This window comes from Oxyura jamaicensis, chromosome 2, assembly GCF_011077185.1.
Source record: "Oxyura jamaicensis isolate SHBP4307 breed ruddy duck chromosome 2, BPBGC_Ojam_1.0, whole genome shotgun sequence".
NCBI lineage: Eukaryota > Metazoa > Chordata > Aves > Anseriformes > Anatidae > Oxyura > Oxyura jamaicensis.
The window spans coordinates 65,500,270-65,515,680 of record NC_048894.1 but is presented as its reverse complement, the minus strand read 5'-3'; the positions used below and the strand labels follow the sequence as shown (position 1 = coordinate 65,515,680).

Sequence of the window (15,411 nt, the reverse complement as noted above, 5' to 3'; positions counted from 1 at the left end):
TCAAGAAAATGATGTAACCTTGTGACCTTGTAGCAGACCACTATGTGCCTCTGCTCAGACCTACCCCCAGCCCTTATTGTTAGCAGGCACAGGAAGAAATGGTTTAATAGCAGCTCCCAGAAGCAGGCTTCAGGTGACTACTGGAAGACCAAGGCTGTACTGGTGAATGATTAGAAAACCACTTTGTTTAACCACTGTGGCTGGAAAGACTTTAATTCATGCTAAATATCATTAGTATAAATTAATCCTGTCTATAGAGTATTATTATTTTTGTGTCCAGATTTCTCAAACCAACAAGCATACAAGTATAACTTTAAGCATTTGATATAATTGGTATGTTTACTTTACATATGTACAGCATGAATCCCAGCACGAGCCCTTATAGTTTACAATACATGGCTGAAAGTTTTTTTTGTAGTTTGAAAGTATGGTCAGAATAGCCTATTCTATGATGATTTTAGGTGTAAACATGACAAGGTATGTGTCATCTTTATATGGGAAATTTGGCTAGAATGAGTAATGAGATTTTAGAATTGTTATGCTAAGCATAACAAATCCAATTTAAACATACCAAAAAAAAAAAAAAAGAGAGAAAAAAAGTGAAAACAAGAGAAAACAAGAGAAGTATAGCAAAACGGATCAAGTTGCGGCTCTAAGTACAATAAAGAAATAAAATACATTTTTGTCCCTCCTCCAATGGATTCTTTCTCCTTTATTTTTCTTCTTCTCATATTCCTTCCCAGCAGGACTACTGCTTAGCAGCAATGAAAACAAAGTAGGCTGTAACTTTCTGAAATGACTCTTACCCGTGCTAAAAGGGTAAAACCAGCGTCTGTAAGATGTGAACATCTTGCAGCTTCCAAAATCCTGAAAAAGTTTTCAATATTAAAGAAAACATTAATACAGAGGAAAGCAAATGTATTTGAGACACAAATCTGTCTTATAAAACTTAAAAATAAATACTTATCTCTATCTTATATCTTAATAGCAAACACACATGCCTAGTTTCCACAGTGATTTGCAGACTTTAGATCCCATTTATAAGAAGAGTCTAATAATTACAGCACAGATGAAGTTTAATACTCAAATTTTCTCAATATTTAGTGAAAAAAGTATGCATAATTGTAGGCATTTTCACCTCTTGTTTCAGTAAGACAGCAAAATGCTTGTGTTTTCTCAAGTGCTATCTTAGCAACTATATGCAAGAATACACCCTGAGTCAAGAAAAACACTGACAAAGGCTACATCTAAAACATGTCATTTAAACACAGGAAGTTGAGAAGCCACAGAACTGAGAAACTGCTTACTAGAAATTTGCTCTCAGAGCCTGTGCACAAAGCATTGTGAAAAAAGTCACCAGAAAGCGAAGAGCATAAACTCTCAAAGGTCAAAGCAAGACCAATAAACTACAACAGCACAACCTTAAAGAAAATAACACTGAATATTTTGGAAAGATAAATCCAACGCTATTTCAAGAGGCAGTAGGAAGCAGTGCTGACAAAGCAAAGGTCAACTGCCCCAAACAGCACTCCAGACCTCTATCCCATTGATGTGTTTTTTTGTTTCTTCTTTTTTTTAATGAGCATTTTTTTTTACTTTGCAAGTGGAGTAAGTATCAAGATGAATAAGGAGAAAGCACAGTACTATGGTATCAGAAGCACAATTATGTACAACTTGTTCATTTACCACAGCAAACATTTATTTTCTACTGGGGGGTGGTAGGGAAGGAGGCAGAGAAAGATGAACAAAGAAACTCTTGCTGTGGTGGCACTCAGAGGCATGTAGATCTGTCCACTAGTTTAAGAGGTCATAAGAAAGGGTTCTTGCTATGAACAAAGTGCAAAGGGAAAAGCCATGCTGTGTCCATGAGAAAAATACAATTTCATCAGACTGTGAGATGTGGGCCTCTGACTTTGCTGAATCAATCTCTTCCAAGCCAAAAGACAAAAGCACAGCTGAGCTTAGAGGCAAGCAGCCCCACAGGCTATACACCCTTGATAACCATTTTCAGAGAACTATTCATGAGGTTCAGAAGGAAACTCACAAAAAGCCAAGAGAGAGGTACAGGACAACTACCACTTTCCTTATAGATGTTTATAACACCTCTGTATTGTTCTTTCCACGCTCATGTACACACTTGTAAATGCACCTGTATTTGGTGGCTTTGTCCCCTTCCCTGAAGGGCAGTTAGCAACCCATCACAAAACACTCAGCTAATCTGAAAATTACCAGATAGGAAGAAGGAAAAACAAAACCAAACAACCCATAAGCAACAACAACAAGCATAATTAGCATAATTCAGGTCACATTTGTTACCCTTCTTACTCCTTTCATCATTCACTTGCTTTTAACCCCATCTACTCTGACAACCATTAGACTCCCTATGCTTCTGACTTTAAAGGGGGAAAATAATAACGTCTACAGTGGGCAAATCAGTGGGGATGCTACTTACAGCACAACCAGTTGAAAAACTCTGAAGAACAATGAAGCAGGGGGTAAGAGACCAGAAGATTAGCAGTTCTACCCTTCCTGAAACTGGGTGGGTAGTCAGTCGGAAAAGCAGAATGGGGAGAATGAGCTACATACCAGTACACGGCATCAGTCAGGTCCCAATATGAAAATCAAGTGGAATGGCATTGGTCTGCACAGAAATGAGTGAACTTCTAATTTTTGCTTTATTTTAGTGACTGCACTTAATTCTAGAGGGCTCCAGGATTTTTTTTATTTTATTTTTTCCCCTGGATACTGCTGGCCTCTATTTCTTATCCACTGATTTGTGTCAAAGTATCTAGCATAGGAGCTGAACAGGCAAATTATACTCCAAAGTGGATTCCCTATTGCTATAAATCAGTGCTCTCTGAGACAGACCTCACAGCAGCACTCATCATCTACATATGTCTTTCGGGCACACCTGGAGCATCCCCATGCACAGCACCTCCTTACTCTTTGTGAATTAGCAGCAGGTGTGCAACAATGTTGTTAGGGCTAACAGCAACATGATCCTAATTTTTGCAGCCATATCTAGACAAAGATATTCTGGAAGCAACAGTGTTCACAGGTGTTTTTCTCAATAAGCCTCACCAAAAAAACTACCAGTATTTTAACCCTAAAAAGTGTTTAAAAAAATAGGAAAAAAAAAAAGGTATCAAGCACTTAAATGAGTAGATTTTACAAAGGCTATCAGGAGACTGCTATATCTTGACATGGGGGAAAAAAAAACAGCTGAAGGGAGTTGGTCAAGCTTAGTATTTGTTTTCCAGAAGAGTGGTAACAGCTGCAGAGCACAGCACTATCCCAGAAAAAAAAAAAAAGCATAGTAGGACATCCAAAACCCCAAAGTCAAGTGAGAGTGGCACAACACTGAAAGTATTCAAAAGTTTCCTACCACAGCCAGCATATCCAGCAGATGCATGAGAGTTAGGTTCTTGCAAGTTTTCTTTCATACTCAACACTGAAATATTCAGAAGGCATGAACAAGTCTGGAATTATGTTTGTTTGATTTCCAAGTTTTTTTTTTTTTTTTTTTTTAATCAAGTATTTTCAACACATGATCCCAAAGGTCTAGATCTAACTAGATGTATCACCCATCTTTCCACCACAGGCTGCTTGGCAGTCATCACTGCAAAGGGTCAATTTTCTTTCCTTATACTTCACCTCTTTACAGAAGGCAAACAGCAGAAACCTTCCCCCTTGTGGCACAGACAGGGACTAACAATTTTCATAACAAAGGCAGGCTTGCCTGTATGAGTGACTACTTCCTGTTTAGAAGATATTAAATATTCTTCTAAAGAAAAATGATTCTTGCTAAGCTTGTACTCCTCCTAGAAAGAACTGTGCAATTAATAACACTTTAGACTTCCTTTAATTTCCTATGTGAGCTGTGAATTGAGAGAATTGGAGCCATCATATAAGACCAGTAATAACAGCACGACTTCCTAAGGAATACAATTAAACGTGTCAAAAGTTCCCTAAGCCCCCAACATAGGAATACATAAGCTCTTGTGAGTATGAATGGTTTATGTGAAGGAGATCATCATTTTGTAGTTGTCTTAAGGAAAGGTTTCCTAAAGTGACAAGAGATCTTTTTAATTCAGACAGATACTCTGATCTTCAGCATACTGCACACTGGCATCTGAATGTAGTTCCCCTTAATTTTTATAAACTTTGTTTTGCTCCATTCATCTGTGATTCATGTAATAAAAAGTGGTGATTCCTGCATGTTCCTGTCAGAAATAGTAATTTAGTGTCATCCAAAGATCTTTTGTTTTGACTTTGTTTATATTAAAATTAGGCCTTACAATTCATATTACTTGTCTCTACAACTAGAGCTGCTGCACAACAGAACCTCATTATTAAAGCTGAAACTTTCCCCTCTTCAGAGAATACTACCATAATACACATGAAAATACAAACTGTATCAATGTGAAAGTTTATATTATTTTTAAGTGACAGATAATTCACATATGGTAATGACATAATAAAGCCATGGCTGTTTTCCTTCTCCCAGCCCTTTTGTGCTGCTGATGGTGAGGGAAGCCAAAAGCAAACATCCCTCAAGCAGCATGATTCCCTGCTGTGGGGGAGGCTCCAATTAAAACTAGCTTCAGTGCTATCCCAGCCCCAGGAACATGCAAGGTGGAGACAAAGCCAATACCTTAACTCCACATTGTAATTTGCTGCTCTAGAAGTATATTAGCACTTGCCCTAACAGATACCAAGAAAAGGTTGGAGAAGAACCAGCCTCAGATGACAAGAATTCCAACCGGCTTTTGAGCCCAGTAAACAAAATTCATCCCAGAAACACAAATCCTCAGTGCTTACAGTGGCATTAGTGCACTCCATGTCATTGTTTAAGAATACCAGGATACATATTACTACAGAGCATATTAAAAATGCATTTATAATAAAAACTGTAAATACAATACTTAAGTATAACTTAGTTAATTTTTTCAAGACAAATGATCATATAAAACCACATTAGATTAAATATATCTCAAGACAACCACAGACACTTTCACCTTTAAAAAAATAGGCTTTAGATCTTCTTTCATCTGGCTCATAACAAATACACAACATTCAACTAGAAGCACAGAAATGAACTGCTAGGTTCAGAATGGTTTATTTGTCATATATTATTTTTTTTCTTATATATAGTGGACTACATTCATATGATAGCTACACTGAGAACCCACCCTCTAGTTTAGATTCAGCTGGTACCTCTAACTTAATGTTTTGATTGTAAAGGTAACGTGAACAACACAAAACTAAATCAAACCTGCAGATATCAGCTGTTATCTTCAGAAGTGAATTTCTTAGATCAGGCCAGAAATAACACGACATACATACGATGTGCTCATGACATACTCACTTCAGCCTTGGGCAGTTTAGACCAAGTGCTGTTAGAGAAGCATCTGTAAGGTTGCTACAGCCAGAAACACACAGTGACTGAAGTCTATGGCATCCTCTACAGATTTTTACAATACCCTCATCTGAAATTTGCTGCAACACAGAAAAAGGCTGAAGTTATCAAGTCATCTGTCAAGAACAAAAATCAAGTCATATTACTGAACTTTGTGTCACATTGTATATAACCACGGCAACCTGTGGCTTTTCAATCAGAAAATAACATAATGATACCATGTTCACTGATAACACTGAAGATAATCAACACAGATGTTTCCTACTTATGCATTTTTCCACAGATCTGGAGAACTGCTCAAAGGCAGTCTAAAGAACAGAGGAAGTCTTGCTTACTTTGTATTTGCTTTATAATTTTCACTTACCGCTTTTTTATTTTTTCTCTAGAGTGTAGTTATCATCATGTCTAGTGTCTTATTTCTTATACAGTTGTAGAGTTCAGGTCTTTCATTCCAATGACTCTGCAGGTAAGTTTATGAACAGTGCAAAAGAAAGCTTAAAAAGCTCAATGCAGGACAGGTAACTACCTATTTTACATCGGAGCTACAAGACCCAAGGGTAAAAATCCTTCACTTGCGGTTTGATTCAAAGAACAAGGTTTTTCATTTGTCATAAGTGTTCTGTACTAGATATTCTTTAAAAAAAGTAACTCTCAATTTGGGAGATGAATAAAAAAAATATCTCTGAAACAGATGCTGTAAGAAATAGCCCCAGTGCAGCTGCACACAAAACAGCAACAGGAACTAGATTATTGGATGTATGTGCAAATATTTATTTATATGTACTCTATTCTGGAAGGTGTTCTCCCCTCCCTCCCACTCCTAATCCAAGAAATTTAATTTTTCTGCTGAATGGACTGATCCTTCACGGTGAGATAAGCCTATTTTATTTCCTGAACTAGCATTACTCTTGCAACGGTAGCAAAGCCAGCTAACATCTTCCAAATTAAAGTTCACATTCCTTTTATAAGCCACCCACCTACGTATGCTAACACCACTATAGCGTATTTCTGAGGCTAACCATTACCACAAACATTACATTTCATAGAAGAAAACATGGTGAGAAATTGTATTTCAGCACAAAGGGACATCACCTTATGATCCCCTCAAAACATCATTTTTTAATATTAGCATTTTGAATTTTCAAATTGTTCTATCACATAAAAAATATTCCAGACAGAAAGCTAGAAGTCCTGTCTTCTTTTTGTGGATCCATAAGGACTTGCATCAACTATAGAAGCTAAGCTTTTATTAATAATATTTATTGTTATTAAAAGTCCAATGTCAATCAAGTGTTTTCTGGCTTTGACTCAAAATATGCTATTTTCTGTTTTATTTTTTTCTTGTTTCCTTTGAGAGAGACTCATGACATTATCACTGGGAAAATGAACTATTTTATAGGTAGGGACTACATAAAACTCTATGCTGCTGCTGCTGCAAATGGGCAAAACCTTCAAGTAATATATAAAAATGTTCTTATTCTGAAATTACTTGTCATTTCAATGCTTATATCCCTCCCAGGAAAGAAAAGTGGTTAAAAATGTCTACAAGCTTCTACACTCTTAAGATGGTACCTTTCAGATGTGCAGTTTCCAGAAGTAGTATCGGTATTTGCAACAGAGAGCTTGTGGATGCCCCATCCCTGGAGGTGTTCAAGACCAGGCTGGACAAGGCCCTGGACAACCTGATCTAGTGGGTGGCAACCCTGCACATGGCAGGGGGCTTGGGACTAGATGATCTCTAAGGTCCCTTCCAACCCAAGCCATTCTGTGATTCTGTGATGATCAGTGGACCACTTGGTGGATAAGGAATTGGCAGGATGGTTGCACTCAAAGAGTTGCAGTCAAATGGCTCAATGTCAAATGGCTCAAGTGGAGATCATTAACGAGTGATGTTCCTCAGCAGTTAGTAAGGGGACTGGAGCTGTTTAACATCTTTGTTGATGACATGGACTGTAGGATCTATAGTGCACCCTCAGAAAATTTGCTGTGTGGTGTGGTTGACACACTTGGAGGGAAGGGATGACATCCAGAGGTACCTGGACAGGCCTGAGAGGTGGGCCTGTGCAAACCTCATGAGGTTCAACAAGGCCAAGTGCAAGGTCCTGCTTCTGGATCAGGGCAATCCCAAGTACAAACACAGGCTGGGAAGAGAATGTATTGAGAGTGGCCTGAGGAGAAGGACCTGGGGGTGTTCACTAATGAGAAGCTGAACATGAGCCAGCAACGCGTGCTTGCAGCCCAGTAAGCCAGCCATGTCCTGACCTGCATCAAAAGCAACGTGGCCAGCAGGGCGAGGGAAGTGATTGTTCCTCTCTGCTCTGCTCTCATGAGACCCCACCTGGAGCACTGCATCCAGCTCTGGGACCCTCAGCACAAGAAGGACATAGATGTATTAGAATGAGTCCAGAGGAGGGCCACGAGGATGCTTAGAGGACTGGAGCACCACTCCTATGAAGAAAGGCTGAGGGAGTTGGGGTTGTTCAGCCTGGAGAAGAGAAGGCTCCAGGAAGACCTTACAGTGGCCTTCCAGCTCCTAAAGGGCACCTGCAGGACAGCTGGAGATGGACTCTTTGACAGGGAGTATAGTGACAGGACAAGGAGCAATGGGTTTAAACTTAAAAAGAGCAGATTTGGATTAGGTATTAGGAAGAAATTCTTTACTCAGAGAGTGGTGAGGCACTGGAAAAGGTTGCCCAGAGAAGTTGTGGATGCCCCATCCCTGGAAGTGTTTAAGGCCAGGTTGGATGGGGCTTTGGGCAATCTGCTCTGGTGAGAGGTGTCCCTGCCTGTGGGGGGGGGGGGGGGGGGGGAATTTGATGCTCTTTAAGGTCCCTTCCAACCCAAACCTTTGATTCTATGGTAAGTTAATTTCACAGCAACTGGAGCTGGTCTGTCATTTTAAAAAGACCATAAAACAGAGCTACTAGTATTAAAGTGTGGATCATATGAAGCATATGCAGACCTGCTGTATAAAAAATCAGTGCTAGCCCTTTGATCACAAAGAGCCTAAATGCTTCTGGAAGCATGCTTCTGAGGCCAGCAAGTTCTCTAGTCAAATAGAGCTTCAAAGCACACACAACTAGGTAGTACATACAAACTTATCGACTCAAACAATTCAAAAGGAGAAACACATTTTTTTTTTTTATTTATATTTATATTAGTGACAACTAATATACTGGCCAATGGAAAACTCCAGTACACTTCTATGCCAATGCCCCTTTTAGGTGGCAGAGATCGTAACTGAGTATTGTCAGACCTCAAAAGGCTTCTGCAAAAATATTCATAAAAGGCTGCAACCTGCTATATTTCATTAGACCCTGGTAAAACACAACAGAAAAAGAAGCTATGAGGACGACGACAAAATGAAGAGCGAAACGGAATGAAAATATGCCCTACCTTTATTTTTTTAAGTGTGGTTCTGATCAAAAAGAAGGAAATTCTATTCATTTCCATTATCATTACGTATACAACTGTAGTGCTAAAGTAGCTAGCTTGATTTTCCTTTTCTTTCATTTTTTTCTGAGGACGTTAAAGGGTTGAAACAAATTTCGGATTGAAAAAATCTGAGAATTCTCTTTCCTTAGACGTGCCTCATGGAAGCTTAAGATTTGTATTCATATTGTTTCTAGTTTCTTCAAAATTTAAGGTAACTTGTAATAATCCCTAATACTTCAAAATAATCAAAATTTTTTTTAAAAAAGTCTATTAATTTAATCAAAAAATTCCATCAAATCTTAACAAAAATGGTCCCATGCCACATTAATTGAGGAAACATATTTCAATGTTTGAGCCCAAGTAGATTTTATGGCACAATAAATTAGCAATAAAACTGTAGAAAAAAATCCAAAATCAAATAAAAAATCACATTTGAAGTTGTATGACTGAAAAACTGAACATGTATGATTCCCAGTCATTTCATTACAAATCAATGTATTATTCCATTAACGCTGCAAAAAACATGCCCTTCTACTTAAATGGTTCTGAATCATCCTGTTATGATGCCATTGCACTTTGTTCTCCATTATGTAGCCCACAAAATGGCTTCTGCTCCATTAGAAACCTTAAATGAACACAGCAAAATGTTTGACCTTAACATATGGGAGAATATGAACTACATCTTTAAAACTGTATGTTTTAATACATACACAATTCATCTGAGTTGAATGAACACAGTTAATTCAAACTCTGGAGCTTGCTACAGTCAAAAGGTGGAATGAGGAAAAATAACCCAACACTCCAAATCTACATTCAGCTGTGGAACAGACAGTTCATTTTAGATATCTATTCCACGTAGAATTCTGCAAACTGCAGAGATGTACAATTTGAATTTTTCAAGTATGCAATAACTGAATTCATTAGCATTTGAAAATATTTTACAATTCTTAGAGAATATATCTTTTGAAGTTTCAAATACTTACTGTGCAGGATTGCAAATTCAGGATTGCAAGTTCATGACAGTGATTTTGAATGTGTTTCAGTGCTTCATCTTCTAACTGTGTTAGCAATTAAATTGGACATAGGAAAGGAAACAAGAAATTAAAAGCAAACCAAACTAGACAAAGGAGCATACACATCTTGCAATATTGAACAAAAGATTATAACAAAAACAATATTTTTAATTCATGAAGATTTCACAAAGCCAAAAGAAAAAACGTATTTCTAAATGATCACCCAAGCAGTTATGTACCTGTGTGCAACCTCTAAGAAATAGTGCTTTTAGTCCACTACACCCTTTCACCAGTGCTTCAATACCATCCTTTGTAATCTGATCACACCAGGAAAGATTCAAATGTTCCAGATTTCTGCAACCCTCACTGGGAGAATTAAAAAAATACATAAAGTTAAATCCAGCCTTCAAATAGTCATAACAGTGGGACACCCAAATTAAACACACTGTTAGAAATTAATGATAGCCAGTGGACTGTGCCAGGCCTCCGCAGAAAAGTCATGAGAAAAGACCACACACAAACATCATTGTCCACACCCAAGAAGTGCTAGATACAAGTTACAGTCAGTGCTGATGCACAATATTAAGGTTAGGCACTGTGTTTTTTTTTTTTTTTTTTTTTTTTTTTTTAAAAAAAAAGTATTATATATTGAACAGCTCTTTAAATTCTTTTAATACAAAACACTAAATCTTCTTACCTTAAGCCTTTCAAAGAGCTGTTTGTGATGGCTACACAAGATGTCAGATCCAGATGTTTCAGCTTGGAACAGAATCTGCTAAGACTGTAACACGTACTGCAAAACAGCAGACACACTAAAAATACCTTCAGCTACTTCTTCTTCCAAATTCCAATAACAAACAAAAAAACTCTTTGACTTACCTGTCAGTGATTTTTGTGCACCCATTTAGATTTAAGTGTTCAATGTTTCTACAGTTCTGTGCAAAGGTCCTAAAACAGCAACAAAACAGCAACAAAAAGAGAATTACTGTTATGTCTAGTAACTGAATTACTGTTATAATTTAGTCTAGAGTGCACTCTGTCCTCTAATGCCTTCCATCTCAAGGAAAAAGCTTGCTCTTCAACCCACAGAGTAGAACATCTGTTTCAGTGGCTGCTTTTTCATTTAGCTCTTGCAAGTTCTGTCTTGAGTAACTCTGAAACCAAGTGCTCTTCCTCTCTCAAATACTGCTTGATCAAGGTGTTTAATTCTGTCATAGAACAGAACTGATTTGCTTCAAATGCCTTAACTAAAATCATTAAGGGAATGAACACAAAGGTTGAAATACCACATCAGTTAAATACTAAGCATACTTAAGCTTCAGGAGAGTTTTCACACATCTCATTACTGAAATTCCTGTAGGCCTTATTAAGGAGTTGACTCCCACATCAAATGCAAATGCAGGAATGTAGCCTGCACAACACAGAATTGTGTTGCGCAGGCTAAAAGCCTGTGCAGACTAAAAGCCTGTATGTATCATTATACTAATTACCCAGAAGAAATGCATCAACTTTCTTTTCATCTCTCCAGAGCAATATTTACAGCTGCACTGCATTTCAGAGCACTGTTTTTATGCCCATGTTCCCTCCAACTACATGGATTTTATTGGCAGTGATGGAGGAAACACACAAAAACAGTTTTATCTGGAGGCTTGCCATGGTTAGCAGATCCGACTACACACTCAGATGGCAACAACTTCCTGGCTCTCCAGTATGGATTGAAAACAAAGGAAAAAAAAAAATAAAACCAGCAAACAGTTATATTGGTGATAGTTTCCACGTGAATTCTTAAAACAGCTATTCCAAAATTCACGTGAGTGAGATTTACAATCGAGACTCTCTTCAAATCACATCTATGACACTACACTCTGTCATAACTTGCAGGAACAGTAAACAGACTTTGAGATTCAACTGTGGGGCATGTCCTAACAGAGATGCCACAAACATTCAGTACTTATATAGCCAATATAACCTACTTTGATAACTGCCTTTTTTTAAACTAAAGGTGGATGTAGAGGAAGGATAAAAAGAGAAATTAGTATCAGCCCCAAAACTAATGGATCAGTGCAAAACTCCTGATAGGTAAAGTTGCTTTCAGATAAATATCCCCAAATTAAAGCCATTTCTCATATTACTGTTTTGAAAGTCTTAAAGTTCACAGCTTTATCATTCAGTGGGTAATTTCAGTATCATCTAGTTCATCTAGTTACATTTCAGGGGTAAAGCATCATCTTTCCTAAAGTTTATCAGACACAACCATCCGTACTTGTTAGTTATTATGGATGCATTTATGCGTACTGCTAGCAGTCTAATAGCTGGTCTCAGCCAACCCTGTCCATTTTCCTATTTACATCAATGTACACAGGCTACATACTAAACAACTACAAAAATATCTCTTTACTAAATATATTATTATTCAAAAATATTGTAACTCCTGACATCTTCCCCCTCTCACACAAATACCTGAACCCATTTTAAATTTTTGGTTCTGGCCACAACCCTCACTGCAGTCCCCTAGCCTTAGTGTTCTGAAAAACAGTCATGGGCCTACAGTGAATACAAAAATTGAATTAATGGGGAGGAAAACTGTTGCCTACCTGTCCTCTTTCCTCCAGCCTCTTTTCCTTACTTCCTTCCCAGCTACCTTCTTAGTGCCTGCCTTCCCTACCTCCTCCACTTCAGTCATGACTTCCACTACTGAGGACACAGGGACCATCTGCACAAATGCTCTGGGAGCTTGGAGGATTTATGTGGATTATTATTATTTTTATTTTAAATCTAAAAAAGGGCTCTTTTAGCAACACCTGAAAGAAATCTGGAAAGACTAAGAAAAATGAAAAACAAATAATTTAGAATAGCTTAGATTACACATCAAAAATGCTCATTAATTTATTCTGGAGACAAATTAAATGAATGAGACTTGCTTGTAAATCTTAGAGCTAGAGGTCATGAAGCATTAACCTAATGCCCACTGCTGAACAAAAATCTTTGTGCTTGTACCTAGGTCAGACTGAACATCATCTAGCCCACTCTGCTGTGACAGTCAAGCAAAGTGTAATGACTGCAAGAAGTTATATCCTCAGCCTGCCTCCAAACATGCTTTGAGCCCTGTAGTATTTGTCATGTAGGGTACCTGTCAGCTGCAGGTAAGATCTTTGTGTTTAAATATGGAAAGAAACATCCACAGAGGAATCTGGATTAATCAATTTGCATATAGCAAAAGCTTACAGGGATTCAATGTATCTTGTGGGAACAAGTTGAACATTTCAATTTATATGTATCTTAAAGGAGTCTGCTAAAAGACTCCTGAGATGCTCCTGTTGCCTGTTTGCTCCCACACTTTTCCTGATTCTGTTGACACTTAATTGCATCAGTCTTTACTATTCCTCCCGTTGCTAGCGCCACCTCTTGTCCAAGCAACAAGATGAACTATAAACCTACTATTAATCTTGATGAAATTATACTTAAAGTACAAGTCCGAAAACATTTAAAACGTTTGAAAGTTGAGAAAATGAATGAAGAAAAATAAAATTTTATTTCTTAATTCATTTCCAGAAGTAAAAAAAAAGTAGCTATATTTTGATCTCAAACTGATGGCTCATTTGGTCATCGCTAAGGTACTTAAGCATCCCATTTTGTTCATTAGACAGTACTTAGAAATCCAAACAAATGCAACAATAACTGCTTTTGGCCTGCATATTAGGAAATAAATGATGTCTCAATCTAGGATTTTACTTACTTTAAAGAGAAGTCTCCAACACCAAGACATCCTCTCAGACTAAGTTGTCTCAGGAATCCACCACACCTTTTCGATATATTTTCCACAACACGACCCTGAAACCAAACAAAAGGAAGATTTTGTTGAGTTTTATTCTGACATAACATTCTAACCACATTAAAAATGCCAGGACTGAAAATCAGTCTCAGTTAAATCCCACCAGAACTATACCTCTTTGAATTTCTTTTTCTACTTTAAGAAAAAATAGGTTACCTGATGAGAGAAGTGCTGCTCAATTCAATTTTTAGATCTCTCTTTTTCAGTCTATGATACACGGCCTGATTTTGTTTCAGCAAAACCCTACCCATTAAAATTGCTAAAACGATCTTCAGGATCTGTCAGATTTGCAGGCAATCTGAAGAACTGCCCAGAAGCAGAACAGGAGGCAGCCTGTTCCTCAAGGACTACAGTTATCACTACAGCATACAAGTTTAAGTTATCCCTGAAGATGTGCTTAGGCTAGTATTTGAATCTGAACTATAGCCCCTTGTAAGTCTCATTTTACAGTCCCTGCTATAGGGATGGTTACTTCTGAAACAGCAAGGTGTTGGACACCTAGTGGGAGCAACCACTTCACCACCAGAAGACTTGCAAGAGCCCACCTCCCAGTCTTCAAAGTCAGATATATTTTGAGAGTCTGCTCCTAAAACCTGGAAATGCCCAGGGACTTCTCAGACTGTGGAACTTACTGACATTACACCTCGTTATTTGTCAAAAGTTGGAGCACAGTTTACAAACAAAATTTCCCACTTGACCTTGTGCTTGCTACAAAATGCTATTCATTTACACCCTGAAAGCATTTTGATGTATAGGAGGAGTAAGCAGAATAGAATAGTACTTCTAGTGCTCCAAGCTAGCATTATGAAAAATGTTATTTCAACTATGATAAAAATATACACTTTTATTTTATTTCTTCATAGTAAAAACAGAATAATATATCAAAAAGCAGGTAAACACTGCAACAACTGACTACACATCACGTTGTGTCTAGTTTCAGGAAGACAAAGTAAAAAGAAATCAACACTCATCTTCTAACAAATAGGACAAATATATACCTAACCGCACCTTTTATTTTCTTCTCTCTTTTATTTTAAATAAACAATGCTCATAAATTACAGGGCAGTGAATTTTTTTTTTATTTTCCTCTCTATATGCAATAGCAGCAATTTAACTGAAACAGTAAAAAGATTTATTGGATTTTGTTGTTCACCTGTTATATCAAAGTCCCAGCTAAAACTATGTGAAAATATCAGAGCTTATTTGTTAGTCTGTAACAGATTATCTCCTATCTGAAACATTTTTACTTCAAAACAAACAAACTGAAGGCAACTATACACTTCATGAAATGACATACTTTTTAGAGCTTTCCTATCACTTAGAATTATTTCCCAGCAGAGGCTAAATGCCTTTACTGTAAGGATAAAAAGTCTTCTCAATGAATTACATATGATGCAGATTCAATCTACATAGGGGAAAAAAGCCAAAACCTAATGTGTTATTCAAAGAAAATAATTAAACAAATAATAAGATACATTTTTCCATACCCATTTATTACTTTAAGCATGTTAAAAAAACACCAAACCAGCATATTCAAAAAAAAAATGTAAGTGCATTCAACTGTATTTTGCTGTTTGAATAATTCAGTCACTCAAAATCCTGTTCTTCAGACTATCCCAGCTTATGCTTGATGCCACATACCAACAAATTCTAAGGCACACTTAACTTCAAGAGCTTAGAATTCTGCATCTTTGCAGTAGAAAAGAACCTTT

The 15,411-nt window shown here is 37.3% G+C and overlaps 1 protein-coding gene across 3 annotated transcripts in view; it reads right to left on the bottom strand.

The window, feature by feature from the left end:
- The window catches only part of FBXL2 (F-box and leucine rich repeat protein 2), a 53,056-nt gene that overhangs the window by 8,429 nt on the left and 29,216 nt on the right, over positions 1-15,411 (bottom strand). For 2 of the 3 annotated variants that reach the window (XM_035316203.1, XM_035316202.1), the window contains exons 5-11: positions 13,604-13,698; positions 10,747-10,815; positions 10,565-10,660; positions 10,107-10,233; positions 9,838-9,912; positions 5,369-5,499; positions 807-867 (exon numbers count right to left, since the gene is read on the bottom strand). In XM_035316203.1, coding sequence (XP_035172094.1) covers positions 807-867; positions 5,369-5,499; positions 9,838-9,912; positions 10,107-10,233; positions 10,565-10,660; positions 10,747-10,815; positions 13,604-13,698 — 654 coding nt within the window. Of the gene's footprint in view, positions 1-806; positions 868-5,368; positions 5,500-9,837; positions 9,913-10,106; positions 10,234-10,564; positions 10,680-10,746; positions 10,816-13,603; positions 13,699-15,411 lie in introns of those variants that run through there. The other variant, XM_035316204.1, reaches the window with a different exon arrangement.